Source organism: Aspergillus pseudonomiae, assembly GCF_009193645.1.
Source record: "Aspergillus pseudonomiae strain CBS 119388 unplaced genomic scaffold BDV37scaffold_141, whole genome shotgun sequence".
NCBI lineage: Eukaryota > Fungi > Ascomycota > Eurotiomycetes > Eurotiales > Aspergillaceae > Aspergillus > Aspergillus pseudonomiae.
In genome coordinates this window covers 21,329-42,822 of record NW_022476133.1, presented here as the reverse complement: position 1 = coordinate 42,822, position 21,494 = coordinate 21,329, and the positions used below count along the sequence as shown (strand labels likewise).

Genomic DNA, 21,494 nt, shown 5'->3' with positions numbered 1-21,494 from the left:
CGTCATAATTGCTCACCGAGGGCACCGGGCGATGCGAAGCATGCGACTAGGAGGTTCCGGAATGGCACTCGGATAGGGCGGGATTAGTCGACTGCGTGTCATGCCTCCCACCAAGCGTAGTCAGATATAGTTTGCGTTATTCGGAGAGGGATCTCCAAACTTTGGGCCAAGGGGTTACATTGATGATCCTGAGCCGTCGCCTAGAGCGGCTGAAATGAGGATTAGTGAGACAAACTAGGTTAGAAAGGGTGCGGCCAGTGAGAGGAACCATGCCGCAGGATCGTCTAGACTACTAACCTAATTTAGGAGTGGAGATGAGGATTGAATGGTCGAAGACAACGCCATACGTGCCTGCCTATCTTCTTCTAGAATCGTCGTAAAAAGTTAGTTTGAAGCCAGAGTGCAACCAGCGAATCCTTGCGTCCTCCGATTCTCAGTTCCTGATTAGTCCGGCGTTTAAATGGCAATCGGGGGAAAACCTTAAAAAACCCAATATCCCTTTGGTCTGATGCCGCAAACGGATGGAAGGCTTGTATCAGGCCATCCTCCGGCAACTCGTGCTTTAAGATGAATTATATCTGGGGAGCCACGCTATCTCCCCACAAGAATTTAGGCAAACGTGAGGGAAATATGGAGAACATGTTTTTTAATGCCTCGTGGGCCAATGGTAGTGGTAGCAGTGGTGGGTTCTGGAGCCCATTCTCGCGACCCACATCACATCAGCATGTTCCATTGAATTGTTGAGGGCCGTTGGAATTAGGTAACAAGAACAGGGAAATGCGGGAATAATCATACTACTCCGCACTGGAGATGGGCTACGGCGGTTTCAGTCCAGATTCCTCCAAATACCCCAGGATCCACCGTACGATGGGGACGGTACCCCCGTCTTGCCCGTCTCCTTTGCTTCTACTCTTTTCCCACGCCTTTTAACCTCCTTCCCCCTTCCATCTCTCTCACATCCTGATTCTATAGACCTTACTTTCCTCGAGCCATTTTTCCGAATCCCGCAGAGCCGACACCATGGATGTCTTACCCGCATACCCCGGTACACACGGGGTGGACAAGAAAGAAGACGAATACTCTGCAGATGCTGAAAAGAGGGATATCGCCGCTGGCCAAGTCCAGGATGCATTCGGAAGCGAAGAGGACGCTGAGATCAAGTACAAAACCTTGACTTGGTGGTATGTATCTCATGTCCCTACAAGATATATCAGCGGCTAAAAATAACTAGGCAATGTGGCTTGCGTCAGTCTCTTCGTCATACACACAAGATTATCGCTAATTTCTAGGCAGTCATGATTTGTGAATCTGTTTCCTTGGGTGTGTTGTCTCTGCCAGCAGCCGTGGCTACATTGGGTCTCGTCCCGTAAGTATTGCGAGAAAGGGAGATGCACATGTAGTGACTAACAGCGAACTAGAGGTGTTATCTTGATCGTCGGCCTTGGTCTTCTTGCATTGTACACAGGTTATAATATTGGTCTGTTTCGCGAGCGGTATCCTCACATTCAGAGTCTGGCAGATGCCGGAGAAATCCTGCTCGGCCGCTTTGGGCGCGAGCTGTTCGGTCTGGGCCAATTTCTCTTTTGCATCTTCGTCATGGGAAGTCATATTTTGACTTTCCGTGTCATGATGAATACCATTACCGAGCACGCTACCTGCTCCATCGTGTTCAGTGTGGTAGGTATGCTCATTTCAATGATATTATCTATCCCGCGAACGATGAAGGGAATGACGTGGGTTTCATTCGCCTCGTTCCTCAGTATCTTTGGCGCGGTCATGATTACCATGATCTCTGTGTCTGTGCAGGACTTCCCTGGCCGGACTATCGATGCCACGGTAGAGACAAACCTGTACACGGGATTCCAGGCCGTGTCCAATATTGTCTTCGCTTACTGCGCGCATGTAGCCTTCTTTGGTCTCATCGCAGAAATGGAGAACCCCAAGGATTTCAACAAGTCTTTACTCATGTTGCAGTCATTCGAGATCTGCTTGTACCTCACCGCTGCTGTTGTCATCTATTACTATGTTGGCACTGATGTTCACTCTCCTGCCTTGACCTCTGCCGGACCCGTAATGAAGAAGGTTGCCTATGGCATCGCTATCCCCACGGTACGAACTAACTCTTATTCTTTGGCCTCACAGAACTTTGCTAACCCACATCAGATTGTTGGCGCCGGTGTTGTAAACGGCCACATTGGTCTGAAGTATATCTATTTCCGGGCCTGCCGCAAGTCAGACCTTCTGCACAGCCGCAGCTGGAAGTCCGTCAGCATCTGGCTGGCGCTAGGATTTGTCTGTTGGGTTGTCGCGTGGATTATCTCCGAGGGTATCCCTGTCTTCAGCAATCTAAACAGCTTGATTGTATGTTTCTTCTCCGTCACTGCTTTGAGCAAACAGCGCTAAATCGTCTTCAGAGTGCCCTCTTCGCCAGTTGGTTCAGCTATGGGCTGAGCGGAATTTACTGGCTGCATCTGAACTATGGCCAATGGCTGTCCAGCCCAAGTAAAATTCTCTTGACCATACTCAACATTGGAATTGCGCTAATTGGTCTTATCCTTTGTGTCTTGGGTTTATATGCTTCGGGAACGGCTATTCATAATGATGCTAGCAGTACCGTCTTTTCCTGTGCTAATACTGATACATAATGGCCTGGCCAAAGCTCTACGGGAATGTGAGTGGACGGCTGGATTCTGTATCTATAGCGGCCGCCAAACTATGTTGTGTTAGTCTAAATAGCGTTGGGACTTTTTTTTTTTTTTTTTTTTTTTTTTTTTATATCCTTCGCTGCCTTCCCTTTCTTTCTTCCTTTTTATTTATCTATTTTTTTTTTTTTTTTTTTTTTTTTTTTTTTTTTTTTTTTTTTTTTTTTTTTTTTTTTTTTTTTTTTTTGTCTTTCTTTCCGGTGGTTCAGGGCATCCATACTTGCATCTATAGAGACCATAGATTAACTACCGATCAACCAGTGTAGTTCTGTTGCCGGTACCCACTTGCGTACTTTCAGAGCAAACAACCTCATTGAGTGCAGCGTGGTTATGATGATGATACGGCAATGAAACTCTTAAGCTACTCGAACTAATCATTCAGCCACGGATCCTGGAGAAGATCCTTCGCTGTCTTCCTATCTTCAGGCCGCCACTGAAGCATCCCTCTCATAAAAGCTATAAACATATCCTTATTTCTTTCCTCGAGGAACTCTTCTAAGAGTTCTAAGGTAGTGCCTGTTGGGATCTCTATGTCTTGCTTCCATTCACCTACCATATTGTCTTCGTAAGCCTTTGATAGTGTATAAAATGAGAGAAGGATACTTACCAACATTGGTAAAGAATTCATGACTTCGTTTTCCGCGCTGGAGCATATCTAGCGGAGGTGGCCCTAGAAGGCCCATGACTTCTGCAAGATGCGCCCGAGTCGAATACCCTTTGCCATCAGGGTCATTTCCATGAAAAAGATGTCTTCCCTCAAACAAATCCCACACCTATTATTCCCGAGTGATCAGTAGATGATATCGAGAGTAAGCAGGTAATGCATACCATAACGCCAACATTCCATATATCGACGGGATAGCTCCAATCCGTCTTTAGCATGACTTCCGGTGATCGATAAATATTGGGCTGTGCATCGTGATTCCTCCTCTCGTCTCCTTGCACAGCAGATCCGAAATCACTTAAAACTGCTCGGCCAAATATCTTCGGCAAATCGAACCGTCGTGAAGGATATACTGGCAAACCATTGACGGTCTTACGGGGAGACGGGTTCGTCAGCTCAGCTCGGGTAAAGCTTTCCAGGATTGACTTGTCTTCTATGTCTTGGAGAATATTATCGCTTTTGATGTCTATAGCAATGCAGGTTAGGACAACGCATTTCGACAAGGCCATGTGGATACCTCTTACCAGTGTGGACGAGCTTGCATTCAGTGTGCAGATAGTCAAGTGCCAGGAAGATCTGCATGAGACCGGATTTGAGGAGGTCTTCAGTGAATCGGTGGCTTGGATTACGACAGAGTAGGTCCTTGAAGCTTTCCCACATCGGTCTTTGAACAAGACACGGATGGTCACCGCCAGAACGGGAGATTGTGAAAATATCCAATGCTTTCCTTATATGAGGATAGCCAGGGTGCCATGAACTCCCTTGATTTAGTTGCTTATAAATCTGGAACTCTTCCCGATTACATTCATCACGAGTGTAGATTTTGAGTGTCACATATTGATGACCTCTGTTTGTGTCAGTGGGTCCGTGTTTAGTTACAATAAGTGGATCTGCCCTAACTCACTCCAGATCACGAGCGAGCCAGACAGTAGAAGTAGTCCCAAAACCAAGTTTACCAACAATTTGGTATTTCAAATTAAGTACGTCGCCAATATTAGCAGGATAGTATTGCCCTTGCTTGAAATGCTCAAACCGTTCCTCGTCCAGTACCTCCGAGGCACGGACGATTTCGAAGCCGCCGGTGGGAAAACACATAGGCGGGGAGGGGGGACTGCGAAACGCCTTGGTAGCCCATTTTATGAGGGTAGCCATTATGGACGCGCAGAAGGAGAAGAGGCTAGTTCATGTTGACGTGAGACAGGAAGAATGTAGAATCAAGCTGATGAGAGTCGAACTTGCGTTACTAAGGAGATTGCTGACTCAGCCTCCGCGCTGGCAGCATCCAGTCGTGCTTGTGCTTGCAAGTTCATGAGCTATTATTCTCGCCTCGAGAGAAGATCAAAGCGTGAGTCGCTAAGGAATTTGGGAACAAATGAGCCTATTGATAGCCGCCGAGGCTAAACATAATTTGATGTACCATCATCACTACACCACTGACAAAGGCCATCCTGAGTATTCCTTGAAACACATACTACGCCAGCCGCTTCGGCATATGGAATTCCAAGCCACGCGTAGACGTTGGGAGTGGTGCCATTGAAATTGCCACTCCCTATGTGATTATTAGTTCAACACAGTCACTATAATCGAAGTAGGAGCTCACCAGGGCCCGTTAAAGTTGTAACCATCAAACCGCCTCATATGTCAGAACCGGCATCTTCGTTACATTAAGCAAACGGGAGGACAGTCACCCATAGGAAAGAGAGAACTGCAAGAACAAACTGCATAGGCGAGATGCTATGGCGAGAGCCAGGAATATATAAAATCTGTTCATGAAATGCAGACAGGATCGCATCCGCAAGCGCTAACAGGTTTATAATCCCGGCTCACCTGTCGAGGGGCTTCAAGCAATAGATTGAACAACCCCTTGCTGTGCGATGGTTGAAAACCGAAAACATACTCATCAGTCCAAAATGTCAGGAAACGAACTCTATTATATATACCTCAAATGCCGTCCAACTTGTGGGGGTTCTAGCTAGTAGTAGCAAGCACCCTGGGAGACTCTCCGTTGATGGGTGCACCATACGTGGTATACTTAGCCGGGATAGCCATCATGGAAAAGTGAAGCACGTACTAATATATCTTGAAAGCGGTGTCTGCAGTGGTATACAATGAGCTGAGCTTAACTTCATCTTACTATTACGCCATATAAATTACAAGTTTGGAAGCCGATATATTCAGAAACTCGAATCAAAAGTCAAGGTAGGATTCAGCATGATTGCTGTCTTAAAGGTAATAAACCATCAAGCTACGCTGCCATAAGTAGGGTAATGTCTTATTGTATCCATACCTCTGTCAACTTTTATTTCCTCCACCAGGATTAGTCTATCTGGCTTATGGCGTGCTGCACTCGAGTACAAGGATGGCGAGTATCTTTTTGCATGGGCAGATATGGGCCAGAAGGGAGTGTCTTTGAGGAGAGGCGCTCTCACTAGGCATGGAATGTTCAAACTTGACTGACGATCCACCTGTTTCCAAGACTTTTTGCCTGTGTGCTATTTGATTGGACCCGAGCGGCATCGTTCGGAGGTGACCGAGAGAACCTCGGGCCCACCATAGCTCTCACCAATGATTGTTCAAATTTGCGAAATTAGCAGTGATTGCCCACTGAATGGCCTTGCGGAAGGATAAAGGTGAGAAATTGACGTTTTGCTGTTTTGAATGGTGCGCTGTTCCTCGACATTGCTCTGACTATCCTTCTTCCCTGCTGGCCCATTGTGCTGAATACCATGTCAGCAAAGCTCTGTTGATTTTGTACTCCCTTTGAAGACACCCAGCTTCTGCTCTTGATAGCCTTACGACAATCATGATTACAGAGGATCCATTGCCAGATGACGTCGAGGAAAACAGGTCGCAACGAGCCTCTTTATCCGCCCGATCCCTTCGCCGGAAACAACTCCAATCACATCTGGTGATTATCTCGCTCTTCCTCTGCCTTTTTCTGGCTGCCCTCGACGTAACTATAATTGCACCCGCATTGCCAGTCATCGCCAGCCACCTCAATGCGACAACATCACAATATACCTGGGTTGGCAGCGCCTATACTCTGGCTAGTACTTCCACAACACCCCTTTGGGCCAGGATATCAGACATATGGGGCCGGAGAGCAATTTTGATGCTTTCCAATGCTGTGTTTCTATGTGGAAGCCTTGTCTGTGCGCTGAGCAGAAGCCCTCTCATGCTCATCGGAGGACGAGCCGTACAAGGTGTGGGCAGTGGGGGAATCATTGTCATGGTCACCATAATAGTGGCAGATCTATTTCCGCTCCGCGAGAGGGCGAAATATTATGCCCTGACTGGCATTATTTGGGCTATCTCAAGTGGTGTTGGCCCTATTCTGGGGGGCGTATTTACACAAACGATTGGCTGGAGATGGTGCTGTGAGTTGCCTTACCAAGACTGTCGGACGTTACCTTGGTAGTCGTTTACTGATTACATTGATTCATTGCACCACAGTCTACATCAACCTGCCGTTTGATGGTCTCTCGTTGGTGGTCCTCTTTTTCTTTCTGCGTCTTGAACCGGTACGCGCAGCTGCTGGCACTCTCCGCTCGTTTGATTGGATTGGCTCTGTTCTCGTTGTCGGGGGTACTGTCTGCTTCTTGTATGGACTTGAATCCGGTAGCGGCAACGAGCACAACTGGGACTCCGCATTCACACTGGGCTTACTGATTGGGGGACTTGCGATTCTTGCGATATTTGGCTACTATGAGTGGTCTGTCGCAAAGTGTCCCATCTTACCCCTCCGCAGTTTGGTTAGTCGATCAACGATCCCTTGCTTTTTGACGGCCTTCTTTCACAGTTTCACGTTTATCGCCTATGATTACTTCAACCCGCTGTACTTTCAACTTGTCCTGCATGTCAGCCCCATTCAATCGGGTCTATACCTGTTCTCCCTGGTACTACCTCTGTCCGCGATGACACTCGCGAGCGGATTCTTCGTCCAACGCACAGGCGCATACCGTCCAGCGATATGGTTTGGAAGCTCGTTCATGGTAGCTGGGACGGGCTTGTTCATCGATTTTGGGCCCCATTTGGTGTTGTGGAAAATCGTGATCTACCAGCTCATTGCTGGTGTTGGTGCTGGGCCCCTGTTTCAGGCACCGATGATTGCGTTTCAGAGTGCCCTGAAGCCGGAGAATGTGGCCACCGGCAATGCGGCTTTAACCTTTCTAAAGAATCTGGCAACGTCTCTCTCGCTAGTTATTGGGGGTGTGGTGGCGCAGAGTGGGTTAGGGGATGTTCGTTTGTCTAGCCTCAATGGTGATGGCGAGACTGATGAGGGGGGTGTCAATCAAACGGCGCTTCTTCCCGGCTTGCGGAATATGTGGATCTTTTATACGGCTATTTGTGGTACCATGGCAATTGTATCGCTTGCGATCAAGAAGTACAGCCTGAGTCAGGATAACGAAAGTGAAAGGGGGGTTAACAACGCTGATTGACAGTTGCTACGATTTTGTATGGGGACATACAGTTGAAGAGCTAGCGGCGGGTATCCTCGGTCGCTCAGAGTGCCAGGACTTTAATATCTACTTTGTTCCAAAGCATGTCGACCAGACCTTGCCCTATTTGCCTGTCGCTAGCACGGCTCTACAGTGCGAGGGCAGAAATAGTCACCCACCATTGCCCACAGTAACATGGAATCTTCCTGTCTACAACAGGAGTCCAGGCGAGCTACATCTAGCCTCTAAGGGAAGCGTTGTAGATAGTCAATAAATGACAGGGCAAGCTGCTCATCTTCCATCGATATCCAGTTTCCATTGAGTTCCGGATGGAAGGCTTGAGCGAAGATCATAGGTAATGCGATTAATTGCGTCAAGGGACATATGCTCGCATTGGAGACTTACAGGACTTGTATTTTGTTCTGGAATAATCATATCCTATGTCGTATGAATATGCAAGCAGACCATCTCCCGAGTCTTGGCTTTATTGTTCCGAGTCAAGCGGAAGTGAGCCAAAATGCTGAGCTCCGATTGGACCCGAGCCGCCGCCGAGGCCACCCAATCTCATTATTTTGATCGGCTGCTTATGACTACGGATTACCGAGACCGTGTAGAAAAAAAGATGCATGTCGAGGGGTTCCCGATGTAAGACATACGGGCACTGAGTGATTTTCCGGACTATGCGGCGCGGAGTGGTGATCCGTTGCCAACACCGTAGCGGAAGTTCAACAAGCAAATAAACGGAGTTCTTGGGTATCTTCCAGGCTCCGAGCTCTCCTGCAGACATGGGTGCCTAGTTCCTGTGCGCCCGGTATAAATAAGCTTTCACTCTTGTCAACAAGCGGGTTCTGAGGAATACGATTCTCGGGACAGAGAACTATGACACCCAAGTATCCGCTTGAGGTTCTCCTCTAGAATCTAGCCCTTGGAGTCATGATCATGAAGAGACAGGAACCTACTTTGTGCGAGCGAGTGTGTCTTCTACAGCCCACTGAGCAGCAGGATCCGCCGATTGGGGTATTTGGCCCAACGTTGTACTGGTGATCTTTCTCGCCAAATCTGAACGCCATCACGCACACTCGAGGAGTGTTCTCCTGCTTCTTTTACTTTTTCCTCTTCACTCTATTTACACTTTAGTACCGGCGAAGTAGGACTGCTATCCAAGGACTCATATCAAACGTTTCTAGCCCACGACGTTCTTCCTGTTATAAAAGCTAAATCTAGACTAGACTACAGAATAATAATTCTCCGAGATCTGAAGGAATCTCAAGGATACTAATACTACAAGTACTACTCCTGACAGCTAGCCATGGCTTGGCAAAATATGATATACCTTGGATATCGGCCAAGCCCATGGGACAATAAGTCGTATGGAACGCAATAAGATACCGCTTAAAAGGTCAGCATCACTGTGTACTTTACAAATTATCTACTATATTGGAAAATGATTGCTCACGAGGCTATACTGCTTAAAAAGCTATATTAACGAAAATGATCCGATTCTATTTACCATTCAGTGGTACAGTTCAGCTCAGCCGGTGAGGGGGATGATCGACTAACCCCGCATAACCCAGGATCCCACGAAGCAATGATAAACACTGCGTAACTATTCACCAAGCTCGTTTCGATCCGCTGCGAGATTACAGAAATGATCTGCATGATCGCTCAATTTAATCCAACCCCACCCGGTAGTGGCGAGCTGAGCTCGACTAAATCTGGACCTGAACTGTCTACGCGTTTCCACAACATGAGGGGACACTACCTCAGCTGGGATGGGTCTGTGAGCTCACATCTCCACTACGAGGATCGAGCAACCGCAGTGTGGCAGGTACCATTGGTTCTGAGCTGCCAATCCCATCACCTGTAGCCTCACAGCTACTCATTGAAGGAGTCGCCCATACCTCAACTGCTCCAGCGATCATGATATGAAGGATGGCCGTGCGTCAGAGGTCAAAGACATAAATACCGCCGGCTTTCCCAGTCTGCCATTAGGCATTATCACTTCAAGCAGTGAGCATTTGTCATCTCTTCGCATCAGGCCCTGTGAGTCTACAAGATCCTACCTATCCACCATCCATCTGACGGCAACCCCTAGTCACCTTGTTACACAACACTGCCAAAATGCTTGTATACACTGGCAAGATCAACTACGGTAGTTATGCCCAAGATGAGATCATTACTGTCATCTTTGGTGAAAACTCCGCGACCATGGACGAGCCGGTCATTGCAACCTGGCAGTGGACTCAGAATGCTGCCGGTGAAAGGAAGGCAAACTCGATCCACATCGGGACCCTGAACGGGTTGCGAAACCTGAACACAGGGGAGAGGCAGATCGAGTTCCTTCAGAATCAGGCGTCGGAGTCCTACTACTGGTAAGTGTCTCCGCTCTTTTATTCTCATCCTCACCAGACTGTCGCTGAAAGACTTTTCGTGTAGGTTTAAGGGGCAGGTGACAGAGTCCGGTTTAACCTTGACCATGTTTAACGAAAGGGATGAGTTCTGTGTCGACAACATCACTCTTGAACGTACATATTCATCTTAAAGTTCCCTTGGGCCTTAGTATCGTTTGCACTTGGTGCTGGCTTTCCTTATTCCTATTCAAGTGAGAAGTCCAGTCGCAGGTGCGGCTATATGGATGAAGAGGCCAAGAGGGGAGGTGACATAGAAATTGACCATGACATGAACTGATTGAAATGACTCCCTATACAAATGTAATCTCTTCAATAAAGACGTGAACGCGAGAATCGTAGCCCTACGTCATGTGACGACCTCATGCTGAGCCATGCCTTAATAAATTACATATTTTTAAATTAATTCTGTATAAACTACCACGGTAACTTGTATATTCTTAGAACTTGAGTTTTAAACCATTTATAAAAGAACCAGTTTAAAAACATATAATCCATTGACAGTAGTAGTAATACTAAAGATTGACTCATATCTATCACAAAACGTACTCAGTTCAGCGGTGGAATAAGGCTATGTACATACAATGGCCGTATAAAACACCCAGATTTCGGTAAGAAATCTCGATTGTCCGGAACTTCGATTTGGTCGGCCATAGTGCCCCGCACTCTGGATGAATGTTTTACGCCCTCCACAACAGCACGCCCATAACTCAGCCAGCCACGAACCAGGCCATCATACATCGTGGCTCAAAAGTCTAAATCGCAACTACAAAGCGGCCTGACCACACAGATCCGTTCACAGTGGAGAAACCCTCCAGCTGAAGCGAGAATCTTTCTATCAACCGATGGGTTTCGGGGGGATGAGCTGAATAGTGGGGTTCGATCGACGTCGTCCAACCCCTCCTCGGGTATCGAGAAGCGGTGAGAAAAGCGAGTATGTATACACAGTCTTGATTGTTTGGGAGCTCTCGTTGATCCCGTCTTCGAAATATGTGCTCTGACCATAGGTAGTTTGTGAACCTGGGTATCAAGGGCACAACTTACCTAGATACTTACACAGTCACACTCACCTTATGACTTGCTAAGTGGACCTGTTAGCTTATCTACCACACAGATTTTAGCGGGAGTTTCAATTAAACGCTGTGGATTTCTTCGACCCGCATCGGCAGCCATGGAGATACGCAGGACTGTGTAGGTTAACCCGACCCGCAAAAAAAACGAACCCGACAGTCCGCTACTAGACCCGATTAGGCAATATATGCCTGGGTAATCAGGCACCGATCACACCACTGCGATGTCCAATCCCGACGTCATTCGTGCCCTTACCGGCTGGTCCAGCCCACGAACTACTATCCCAAGGAGACTGGCTGCCTATTATATGCGTCGGGCGGCTTCGAGTCAGTTGACGGATACGGGTCACCCCACTACAATCCATTTGAGAGCGAGAAGCTACAGCCGAGTCCATTTGTCACTGCCAAATGAGAGTTGACTTGATTGTCTAGATCACACCTGACCTGGCATCATATCTCATTTTCCATGGTTTTGCAAGGTGGCCTGACTGATGGTAACAGCAGTGTGTTCTAGGGTATACCATCAGTGTATACCTTGGAATATATAAATTTGGTCTCACCCGATTCGAACACGAAGGTCCTGCTTATAGCTTATCGTGGCAAACAAACTCTTGTAGCTGTATCTTGTTTCAACTCCTCGAAAATGCCATTTGGCTCGCTCTCAGTATCCAACACGGCCATCCCACAGTATGCTCCCCCGTATCCTGTAGGTGGCAGCGACTACACATGTGAAAATGGTCTCATCGTTACCTATCAAACATCACTCCAATGTGTGCGCCATCTTGTGCCGGACATGCTGGAGCTCGAGGATGAGCCACAAGTAACAGTGATGGTTTTACAACACACAATGACCTCATTCGGACCGTACAATGAGTATGTCCACGCGGTCCAAGTCAAATACAAGGGCGACACTTTTGACTACTTCCTGTCCCTGATCCTAGACAATGACTCGCCGATACTCTGCGGCCGCGAACAATTCGGCTTCCCCAAGAGGTTGGGGAATGTGGTGTTGACGTCGAAAACGGGATCGACAGTCGTTCACAGCTATGTTGAGAGACCTACAGGCCAAAGGGTGATTGAAGTCGGGTTCCAGCCGGAACAGAGACTCAGGGGTACGGTGGAGAGGACAATCCCGGGGTTAAATTTGAGAGTCATCCCCTCAGTGGTCCCGGGTCAGGGTCCGTCCATCAAAGAATTGGTGCCAGTTGACATCACAATGGAGGCAAATGAGGTTTGGGAAGGCTCTGGTTCAATCTGCTTCCCGGAGCCATCAAGATTCGATCCGATGCATGATGTCAGAGTGCTTCGATATATAAACGCGACTCTAGTGCGGAAGGCAGCCCTTGCGATCCGTTTGCCGACCAAAGTGTTCCAGCTATAATCATGCTGTATTCCATGCGAAAGTGAATGTGTCTATACCGTGCAACACTGGAGAGGTGTTAATAGCAAACAATATAGTAGCTTTTCAATGAATAAACTACAATATATATCTGTTATGGGAAAATGTCATTCAATATGACCAGCTATTTTCTTTTTTGATATGACAGGTCCTTGATGGTGAGGGCGTGCGTCTAGGAAAACGCGCCCCCCAACTAGGCCAAAAGCTCATATTATTCTGAATCCATGATTCGGAATACCCTAGATCGCACCTAAAAGCTCACCACCGTTACTCAGATGGTCATAGCTTCGCCAGTGTAAATTATCTTATGATATATCGGACTTTGGTTGGGTCTAGTAGACAACTTGTACCACTCTATATATAACCTTTCCATCATGTGTAAACATTCCTTGAAGATTCCAGTGATAGGCATACTATGATACAATTTCGCGCGACCAAAACTGACATTATGGTCATGACCCTGGTGCTACAGTTTCACTCCTCTCGAAGCTTTCGCTGCGTCCCTTAGCTGCCTTCTTAGTATCTTTCCAGTGGGACTTTTTGGGATCGCTTCAAGGAAAACCACGCCACCTCGTAATTGTTTGTGAGAGGCCAAGTTGGCTTTCACAAATGCTTTGATCATAGCCTCCGTTATCTGACTTGGGTCTGCCACCACATACGCCCTAGGAAGTTCATTCCCCTCCATAACCGGATCAGGGACGCCAACCACAGCAGCGTCCCGAATATGCGAATGGGAGAGTAGAAGCGCTTCCAGCTCCGCTGGTGCTACCTGGAGACCTTTATACTTGATCATTTCCTGAGGTTGAACTTTGAGCATCCCGCATCAGGTCTTCCCGGGGAGATCCAGCACTCACCTTCTTCCGGTCAACAATGAAAATTTTACCGTCCATGCAATAACCCAGATCTCCCGTTTTGAACCAGGCCCCGTCTGCAGTAAAGCTCTCTCTAGAGGCCTTTTGATTTTTCCAGTATCCCTGAGTAACCATTGGGCCTTGAACTACAAACTCGCCTATTTCCCCCTCACTCACGTCATTTTCAGAATCATCAACAACCCGTAGTCGGATGTTTGCAATCAGAGGGGAGACACTGCCATCCGCTACATGGGCGTCCCACGGTGAGACGGTAACGCTGCCTGTGGTTTCACTAAGACCCCATGTTTGAGTTACTGCACAACCCAGTTTGTTTTCCGACCTTTTCACGAGGTCAGGACCCATGGGAGCGGCACCGGAGACTGCGTGGAGTAGGTATTGAAACTGGTCTGTAACTAACGAGCTCTGTACAATTAGCTGGAATATCGGGGGTACTGTGAAGAAGAACGTGACGCGGTACTCTTTGCAGTAGGAGAGGAACTTCTGGAAGTCAAACTTCGGCATCCAGTACACTGCTCCACCACACAGCGCTGGCTGAATAAAATAGCCCTGGCAACCGGCAATGTGAGCAGCGGGGAGATGGGCAATGGTGCGGTATTCCGGGTGGAAATCCGCAGACCTTGTTTTCTGACGGGATATATAATCCCGATAGGTGAATAGATTCACCATGGCGGAGGATACCAGGTTCTGGTGGGAGATCCTTACACCTATAGACAAGGGATCCCATGAGCGGTCAACTGACTGAGAGGTTAAGATAAACTCACCTTTGGGCTCGCCCGTTGTACCACTGCTGTATATCAAGCAGCCGGTGCGGCTTTTGAGGATAGCCGGATCTGAGACCTTCTCCCACTGCAGCTGGCCTGGATATTGTTCTAGTAAATTGACAGTTTCCTGGGAACAAGCGGCCAGATGACGCTTCCCTCCCCGACTTTCTAGGACCAACACCCTTGACGGCGACATAGCGCACTTTTCTGCTGCTTGCAATGCAATACTTTTGCAGTCTTCGCTCGTGATCAACAACTGACAACCACCGTGTTCTAACTGCCGTGCCAGTTCTGCTACGGTGAGGCTGGAGCTAGCTGCACTGTAGACCCCTCCTGCGGCGATAACCCCATAGAACACCGAAGGTAACAGGACTTGGCCAGACGAGATGCAGGCAACGACATCTTTCCCTGGGCAATTGGCCCCGATACCATATCCCTCACGCAGAGCGTGAGCAATTCTTTTGGTGTACGATCGGCATTGGGCTTTTGTCACGCAATTCGCTGTGTTCCCTGCTTCGATATGCAACACGGTATCATCGGTGGATAAGCTCAATGGGTAGTCTGTGTCCCGTCAGTTTAAATGCCACTTTCCAAGGATTATATTAGGGTTGTCACCAAAGATCAGCGATAAAGGATCAATGTCCGGTAGCCAATAGTCCTTCGCTGCGTTGTAGATGGTACGGACGGACATGACTGCGAATACGACGAGAGACGTTGGTCTGGATAGGAGCTCCTCTTGCCATAAATGTATGAGATACCCTCATTATATTTCACATTTATGCTGGGTCGATGTATAATCTGGCCCATCTGGCGTATCGGAATCGGGATGTCAATTCCACCGGAAGTCACTGTGGACCTCGGCAACTTCTACGATGACTTCCGACACGCACGTCTGGGGTAATGCAGACTTCCGAAACGTTTCTGACCGGCTCCCATAGCCAGTAAAATAGTGTAAGACCGGCTATGATGAAGCCAGCTCGCGCTCGGAATGCATGTATGAGATGTCGCAGGCAAAAGTTGAAGGTTTGTTACCCCCCTGGACACAGCCGCGGTCTCATACTAACAGCATGTGAGTGCGACAATATACGGCCCTGCCAGCTGTGCTCTCGAGCTGGGGTAGACTGCCAAAGCGTCGTTAGTAAAAGGTAAATGTGAATCTTACTCAGCCTTATGTTCCGAGACTAGCTAACTAACTTGCGACTGTTACCAGGAGGCAGCCCAACTTGAGACCACTGCGACAGAGAGATATCAGCGGTCTGAGCACCACTGGTGAACCGGCACCACCACGCCCTACCGTCGCTAGTGCTATCGAAAGTACTCCTATACATGAAGCTGCCCCCCTTATAAACCCACTTGCGGAAGATCGGGGTCCTTCCACCTTCCACCTAGTTGAACAGGTACCTCCACTCTGTCTATACTTAATGCTCTTGGTTTCTTCTGACCTCCCTTAGCTTTTTCGCAACCATCTGAGAAATCTGCGACAGTCAGATGCTATTCCGGATGGCCACCCAGCTAGCAAGAATCCCGCCCAGGACACAGTTAAGATACCAGTCAAAGATCTGGTTGGAGTTCAGCTGCCCTCAGACCCAGTCGCTACAATACTCATCGACGCATATCTGCAGGCAAACCATTGGTACCTCGCACTCTTCCATGTGCAAACTTTTCGAGCTCGTGCAATGCCTATGATACAAATTGGTGCTGCCGCAGTGTCTGAAAAGCCCTTCTTATTATTACTGCTGGTAGTTCTGATGATCGGAACCCGATTCGTCCAGCCAGAAATTATTACAACACACGATCCTGTATTCAATATTGAGTCCTATCGTAACCAAGTACTCAATGCTGTTGAGCAGCATTTATTCTCGTCGCTACACGAGGCAGATCTCGAATCTATTGGATGTGCCCTCTTAATGTCCATTGAATACCTTCTAGAGGGAAAGACGAAGTTGGCATTTGTACTATCTGGCATGGGACTTCGCATCGCCCACGCCATCGGGCTACATGACGAAAGTACTTGGGATCCACTAGAGAACGTCGAGTTACAGGTTCGACGGAGGGTATGGTGGGCAATATATATGGCCGATGGGTAGGGTAACCGTTATTATCCTCAGATCATGCCTGAAACGATCTGACTTTGAACCTTCATTATAGGTACGCTGCACAGGCGTACGGCAAACCGCCAATCCAGGCCGGGGGACGGTTCCGCGTTTTAGAACCTCAGGACCTGGACGATATAACAACCTGTCCTGGCATTACCTCGTACGAGGTGCGAGAAGACGGTTCCCTGAGACCCGTCAGCTCATTCTCATACAACCGATATAAAGCCCAACTGTACTCGATAATGTCCGCTGTAATGCCTGGCATGCGATTGAAAGAAATCAAAGACGTATACAGCCGCCTCTCGGCTTGGGAAGCAATGATTCCTACCGAATTACGGCTAGATATTCACAGAAATTACGAAGGGGAGATGCAAGACAAAGGGCCACGCGTATTTACACTGCAGGCACTGACTCTCCAGCTCGCCTTTGACCATAATATGTTATTACTACTCCGCCCATTTCTGGTCAGCAAACGGCACTTGAGCATCCAGGTATTCTCTCAGTCCGAACCCAATAGCAGCGAGAGTCCCGTTACGGTCCGAGACCAAATGATAACATCGGCCATCCGAATATCCAGTATTCACCAACATCGAGGGATTATACGTCTGGTTTCCAATACAACGGCTGCTGCGCAGGTGTGCTTCCAGTGCTTCACCGCTGGTGTCATTGTGGCAATGCTCGCACTATCCGATGTCTCTTCACCTCAAGTACCGAAGTTCAAGCAAGCACTCGCTCGTTTGATTAATATATTGTCCCTAGCAGGATCGGGGACGCTACTCAGTAAACAAAGCGTGGAAATTCTAACGGACACAATGCATATTATTTCGTCGCAAGAGGTCAGCGCGCTGATCGATCGTGTGGCGGGTGATTCCGAGACAGAACACTCACCATTGGGTAATCGGGAGGCTGAGCGCGCTTTGGGTGACGTCCAGGCCCCTGAAGTCTCGTCTGATGTTGCGGTAGATGATGAAGAGATTTGGGGGGAGCTGGGGAGACCACTCGATTTGGATGGATTTGATATCTCTAGCTCGACGTCGCTCTACCAGCAGCTTGCTCTTTTTCTCTGAGTTCACTTGTATGTATACGTAATGGGCCAACTAATTAGAATGTTCAATTTATGGAAGCTATAAATTGTGGATAGTGTCCGGCATCCTGGTTTTGTGGGTGTATTGCTACACCGTTCCATATATCTAGGCTCGATGATTGGTTGTTACCGAATGTATAGATCGAAGAAGAGGAAGCTCAACGTCAAATGCTTCCAGATAACCCATCGTGAAAATGGTGGGGTATTCTGAAGCTACACCCTACCCTCTGGTGCATGTGAATACATCTGATTTGTTGAGAAAACAAGAATATCGGCTTGGTTCATGCTGAAATCGTCTTCGTGTTGTGTTGAATGTGGATTAGCTACGGTATAAGGAAAAGCTTTGCTACCGCACCATTTTCGTAACTATCCCAGACCGATATTCCGAGTAAAGATACGACGAGCACTGCTCTGAGCTAGAGTTCTCCGATGTTACAACCCCAATCCTCCAAACTCTCGGCAACTAAAGTTCTGAATTCCGGTGGCATTCGGATGTTACGCTCCACCCAAATTGCTCTCGGAATATTGTCCAATCAGTGTCCTCCTAAAGCACTCCAATGTTGGATTTAGCTCTAGAATCCCGATCTCCACAATCTTGTTTACATCCAATTCCGTTGAAAGAACGTGGAGCGTGGTGTGATGAAGCCATGGTGGACCGAGGTAGCTCTGCAACTCTCTTAAATCAGACTGGGCATATATAAAGGAAAGTTTCATGCCAGACACGAAGATAAAACTGTTACCCCTCGCTGCACAACCCACACTCTAGACAGAAAGCACTACCGTACTCCGAGAATCGAAAAGAAAAATGGCAACCGCTAACTCGAAAAAGCCATCATCCTCCACCGAGGGATTCTTCCAATCCCTGCCCCTCGTCCCACCAGCCTACACTTCTAACAACGACCACACCCAATCCGCCCAAAAGCTTTCCGACGACATAGCCCTCGCCCGGGTATTAGATCTCTACCTCCCTCAGAATTGCCCTTCGGTAACAACCTCCATCCACAACCTATCCCGCCTCGCCCTCGACCCCAAAATCCTCCAACTGGGTGTCGACGCAGAGGTAAACCAACCTACCCTCAGAGCCCTCACGACATTTGGCGAAGAGAACCGCGTTGACCCGCTGTGGGTGAGTGAGGGGTGGCGGAAACTGAAGGCAATCGGACAGGAGGAAGGGCTTGTCGCTGTCGCTTACGAGCGAGAGAATGAGTCCTGGAATCGGCGAGTGCATCAGTTTGCGCTAAATCATGTGTGGACTAGTAGTTCGGCTATGACGGGGTGTCCGGCGTCTATGAGCGATGGGGCAGCGAAATTGCTCTTTGCTCATCTGGATCGCCCCGACGGGGATCAACCAGGGCGTGGTGAGGTGCTGAGAGAATCTCATCGGAGGCTTGTATCGCGAGACCCCAGTGTGGCGTGGACGTCTGGGCAGTGGATGACGGAGCGCCGCGGCGGGAGTGATGTTCGGGGGACGGAGACGGTTGCCCGGCGGTTAACAATGGAGGAAGTATCCATGGATAGTGCGCAAGGCAGGGATCGAGACGCGCATGGACTGCCACTGGGGCCGTGGCGAGTTGACGGGTTTAAATGGTTTAGCAGCGCCACGGACTCCGATATGACGCTTTTACTGGCCCAGACCAGGAAGGGACTGAGCCTGTTCTATGTTCCGATGCGCCGCTGTGCCGGCAATCAAGGGAAGGCACCTGAATTGAATGGTATCCGGATCCAGCGGTTGAAGAATAAGCTGGGCACGAAATCACTCCCAACCGCTGAACTGGAGCTGAAGGGTGTTCGAGGGTGGCTTATTGGAGAGGAAGGGAAGGGCGTTAAGGAAATTGCTACTGTTCTTAACATTACTCGGCTCTACACTGCCGGTGGCTCACTGGGATACTGGGGTCGCGGGCTGGCTCTCTGTCGCGCGTATAGTAGGATCCGCTCAACACAGGGGAAGCTTCTTCAAGACAACCAACTACATGTGCGGTGGATGGCGAGTGAGACGGTGAAGTACTGGGCAGCAATGCAGCTGACCTTCTTTGCCGTTTCTCTACAGGGCACAATCGAGCAAGACTGGGGTTCAATGGTTCAAAACACCAAAGCGGCCAAGTTAATCCCCAGCGATGCGGCAACAGCGGCAGCTCTACTCCGACTGGTCACTCCCGTGATGAAGGGTACTGTGAGTGTGAATGCGGTTCATGGACTTCGTTCCTGCATGGAGTGCCTAGGTGGCGTTGGCTACTGTGAGAATAATGAAGACGGTGGTTTGCTAAACATTGCAAGAATCTTCCGCGATGCCGCAGTCAACGCTATCTGGGAAGGAACTGTCAATGTGATGGCGGAAGATGTTGTTCGAGTAATTAATGACAAGCGCCTAGGAAAGGGAAAGATTATTGAGACAGTACTTGGTGCATGGGCCAGACCTATTCTAGCAGTTTGCAGCCAGAAACTGAGGGAGGAATGCAAGATTATGGAGCAATGCTTGGATACCTTCCAATCCATTACGTCCGGGCACACGAAGGAAGAGCTCCTATACCGGGGCCGGGAACTCATGCAGTATATCGAGGTAGTTGTATGCGGCACGCTACTGATATACGATGCTTTTTCGGACGATAGTCGAGTTGCAAAAGAGGTTGCATCTCGGTGGATACGGGGCAACACTCCGTCAAGCATCCATATCGCTTTACCTGCTATTACGTTGTCCGAGGAGTCTGCTACTGACAGGCGGGTATTCCTGGGGGACACTCCCTTGTCACACGGAGAACTCTCCAAGCTGTAGCTATCTATCCTATGCTAATAGTCACCTTGGTAGTGAGTCTCTTTATTTAAGGGTGTAATAAAATCAAGTTCGATAGGGTTGATGAGGTCGCCGTTTATCAGAATACATCTGATGTCAATTAACCAGTCTACATAGTAATCAACCTGTGAGTCGGCTCAATGCGAGTGTCCCAGAGGAAAACGTTGAGTTGTTTTATCCCATGTCGAGTGAGCCAAGTCTATTGGCGGTCATAACGTCGGGAGTTACGTATGGGAATCGGTTCACTCCCTGGGACACACATCCAGTTGCAATCCTTAAATGAAGGTCGGTCCCATGAAATACTAGGTAGGAGATCACCCAGGCGGGTAAACGGTATGATGCCAACCGATGATTAGACTGGACAGCATCAGCCAGATCCAAATTGGCTGCCGACAGGCACGGCGATTGTGCTGTCCATGCCCTATACACCCATGGAGTTCAGATGAGGTGCGAGCAGTCTCTTCGCATCAGAAGATGCTACGCTTCGCGTCCGCCAGGTCAAAACAGTTCTCGAGGAGGTATCTCCCCTCGTCACGATCTCGCTGCAGCAGAGTCCAGGGAAGCTGCGGGGCCGCTCATCATTCAAATCTGTCTTGCTACTGGAATTCCCGCTAAAGCGTCATCGAAGCCCGTGTTCTCGGGGAAAGTACAGGAAAGGCGAGATCCTATTTGGATCAAGCTATAAACGGAGCCACAGATCATCAAGGCGCAGGCTGTACTTTGACCAGCTCCTCCCGTCCCAAACCTTCGCCGATTTTAGTGAATCCAACGCAGCTAGTGTTCCATTCCTGTGTATTTTTTTTTTATTTATTTTTTCCCCTCCTTCTCATCAAATGAAAAGGGCTACGGGATACACGTGTACCAGCCAAGATTGGGGCTGTGCCCACGCCCACTGGTAGTCGCTGCACAGCCTCCTCGTCTCCACACAAGATACTATACAGATCACGAAGCTTCCCCACCAAAACACACCCCAATATACCAGCAAGGGTTTGGGTGCTGCGGGGGACTTCGAGCGGGGCCGACTTGATCCACCCGGCATTAACAGACCACAGTTCGGCACAGATCTAGGTTTGGTTGTAATTCGCATAGTATGTGACCGGCCACGTTGGCATTCTCTTGGCTCCCTAAGCTCCTATTATAACATCACTGTCTTCTTTCTCTTCTTTCTCCATTCACCGTCTCCAACCCAATCCTCCAGTGTGATATAACGT

General features: G+C 48.7%; 9 protein-coding genes across 9 annotated transcripts; 7 read left to right on the top strand and 2 right to left on the bottom strand.

The window, feature by feature from the left end:
- Positions 1-1,020: 1,020 nt before the first annotated feature.
- BDV37DRAFT_289111 (transmembrane amino acid transporter protein-domain-containing protein) lies at positions 1,021-2,645 on the top strand (the record flags this gene model as incomplete). The annotated part of the gene is made up of 6 exons (XM_032088386.1): positions 1,021-1,181; positions 1,232-1,245; positions 1,294-1,366; positions 1,419-2,109; positions 2,164-2,361; positions 2,415-2,645. 6 exons carry the CDS (start codon positions 1,021-1,023, stop codon positions 2,643-2,645), a joined length of 1,368 nt encoding a protein of 455 aa, XP_031935111.1.
- Positions 2,646-2,885: 240 nt separating this feature from the next.
- BDV37DRAFT_264881 (kinase-like domain-containing protein) lies at positions 2,886-4,537 on the bottom strand. The gene is made up of 5 exons (XM_032083723.1): positions 4,271-4,537; positions 3,891-4,213; positions 3,531-3,832; positions 3,310-3,475; positions 2,886-3,251 (listed from the first exon to the last, which is right to left on the bottom strand). The coding sequence occupies exons 1-5, from the start codon at positions 4,516-4,518 to the stop codon at positions 3,073-3,075; spliced, it is 1,218 nt and encodes a 405-aa protein (XP_031935110.1). The 5' UTR covers positions 4,519-4,537; the 3' UTR covers positions 2,886-3,072.
- Positions 4,538-6,135: 1,598 nt separating this feature from the next.
- On the top strand, positions 6,136-7,805 carry BDV37DRAFT_291668 (MDR family MFS transporter; the record flags this gene model as incomplete). Its single annotated transcript, XM_032089001.1, has 2 exons — positions 6,136-6,743; positions 6,820-7,805. The coding sequence occupies exons 1-2, from the start codon at positions 6,170-6,172 to the stop codon at positions 7,803-7,805; spliced, it is 1,560 nt and encodes a 519-aa protein (XP_031935109.1). The 5' UTR covers positions 6,136-6,169.
- A 2,017-nt stretch (positions 7,806-9,822) lies between these two features.
- On the top strand, positions 9,823-10,354 carry BDV37DRAFT_264880 (uncharacterized protein). Its single transcript, XM_032083722.1, has 3 exons — positions 9,823-9,848; positions 9,901-10,177; positions 10,242-10,354. The coding sequence occupies exons 2-3, from the start codon at positions 9,927-9,929 to the stop codon at positions 10,345-10,347; spliced, it is 357 nt and encodes a 118-aa protein (XP_031935108.1). The 5' UTR covers positions 9,823-9,848; positions 9,901-9,926; the 3' UTR covers positions 10,348-10,354.
- Positions 10,355-11,656: 1,302 nt separating this feature from the next.
- BDV37DRAFT_48472 (acetoacetate decarboxylase family protein) lies at positions 11,657-13,154 on the top strand. Its single transcript, XM_032090744.1, has one exon. It carries the CDS (start codon positions 11,927-11,929, stop codon positions 12,662-12,664), a length of 738 nt encoding a protein of 245 aa, XP_031935107.1. The 5' UTR covers positions 11,657-11,926; the 3' UTR covers positions 12,665-13,154.
- Positions 13,149-15,029, bottom strand: BDV37DRAFT_291665 (uncharacterized protein; the record flags this gene model as incomplete). The annotated part of the gene is made up of 4 exons (XM_032089000.1): positions 14,931-15,029; positions 14,316-14,876; positions 13,537-14,258; positions 13,149-13,478 (listed from the first exon to the last, which is right to left on the bottom strand). Exons 1-4 carry the CDS (start codon positions 15,004-15,006, stop codon positions 13,149-13,151), a joined length of 1,689 nt encoding a protein of 562 aa, XP_031935106.1. The 5' UTR covers positions 15,007-15,029.
- Positions 15,030-15,077: 48 nt separating this feature from the next.
- BDV37DRAFT_264876 (uncharacterized protein) lies at positions 15,078-15,868 on the top strand. The gene is made up of 2 exons (XM_032083721.1): positions 15,078-15,712; positions 15,767-15,868. The coding sequence occupies exon 1, from the start codon at positions 15,279-15,281 to the stop codon at positions 15,462-15,464; it is 186 nt and encodes a 61-aa protein (XP_031935105.1). The 5' UTR covers positions 15,078-15,278; the 3' UTR covers positions 15,465-15,712; positions 15,767-15,868.
- Positions 15,869-15,883: 15 nt separating this feature from the next.
- BDV37DRAFT_48456 (fungal specific transcription factor domain-containing protein) lies at positions 15,884-17,889 on the top strand. The gene is made up of 2 exons (XM_032090742.1): positions 15,884-16,398; positions 16,464-17,889. Exons 1-2 carry the CDS (start codon positions 15,992-15,994, stop codon positions 17,476-17,478), a joined length of 1,422 nt encoding a protein of 473 aa, XP_031935104.1. The 5' UTR covers positions 15,884-15,991; the 3' UTR covers positions 17,479-17,889.
- Positions 17,890-20,316, top strand: BDV37DRAFT_48457 (uncharacterized protein). The gene has a single exon (XM_032090743.1). The coding sequence runs from the start codon at positions 18,301-18,303 to the stop codon at positions 20,263-20,265; it is 1,965 nt and encodes a 654-aa protein (XP_031935103.1). The 5' UTR covers positions 17,890-18,300; the 3' UTR covers positions 20,266-20,316.
- Positions 20,317-21,494: the final 1,178 nt, after the last annotated feature.

Bases quoted from the DNA above. Each gene is read 5' to 3' on its own strand.
- BDV37DRAFT_264881 (XM_032083723.1), bottom strand. From the start codon at position 4,518: ATGGCTACCCTCATAAAATGGGCTACCAAGGCGTTTCGCAGTCCCCCC. The intron at 4,214-4,270 runs GTGAGTTAGGGC...TGACACAAACAG, and splicing joins TGGCTCGCTCGTGATCTGGA to AGGTCATCAATATGTGACAC. The intron at 3,476-3,530 runs GTATGCATTACC...CGGGAATAATAG, and splicing joins TATGGAATGTTGGCGTTATG to GTGTGGGATTTGTTTGAGGG.
- BDV37DRAFT_264880 (XM_032083722.1), top strand. From the start codon at position 9,927: ATGCTTGTATACACTGGCAAGATCAACTACGGTAGTTATGCCCAAGAT. The intron at 10,178-10,241 runs GTAAGTGTCTCC...CTTTTCGTGTAG, and splicing joins GCGTCGGAGTCCTACTACTG to GTTTAAGGGGCAGGTGACAG.
- BDV37DRAFT_48472 (XM_032090744.1), top strand. From the start codon at position 11,927: ATGCCATTTGGCTCGCTCTCAGTATCCAACACGGCCATCCCACAGTAT.
- BDV37DRAFT_264876 (XM_032083721.1), top strand. From the start codon at position 15,279: ATGATGAAGCCAGCTCGCGCTCGGAATGCATGTATGAGATGTCGCAGG.
- BDV37DRAFT_48456 (XM_032090742.1), top strand. From the start codon at position 15,992: ATGCCTATGATACAAATTGGTGCTGCCGCAGTGTCTGAAAAGCCCTTC. The intron at 16,399-16,463 runs GTAGGGTAACCG...CCTTCATTATAG, and splicing joins GCAATATATATGGCCGATGG to GTACGCTGCACAGGCGTACG.
- BDV37DRAFT_48457 (XM_032090743.1), top strand. From the start codon at position 18,301: ATGGCAACCGCTAACTCGAAAAAGCCATCATCCTCCACCGAGGGATTC.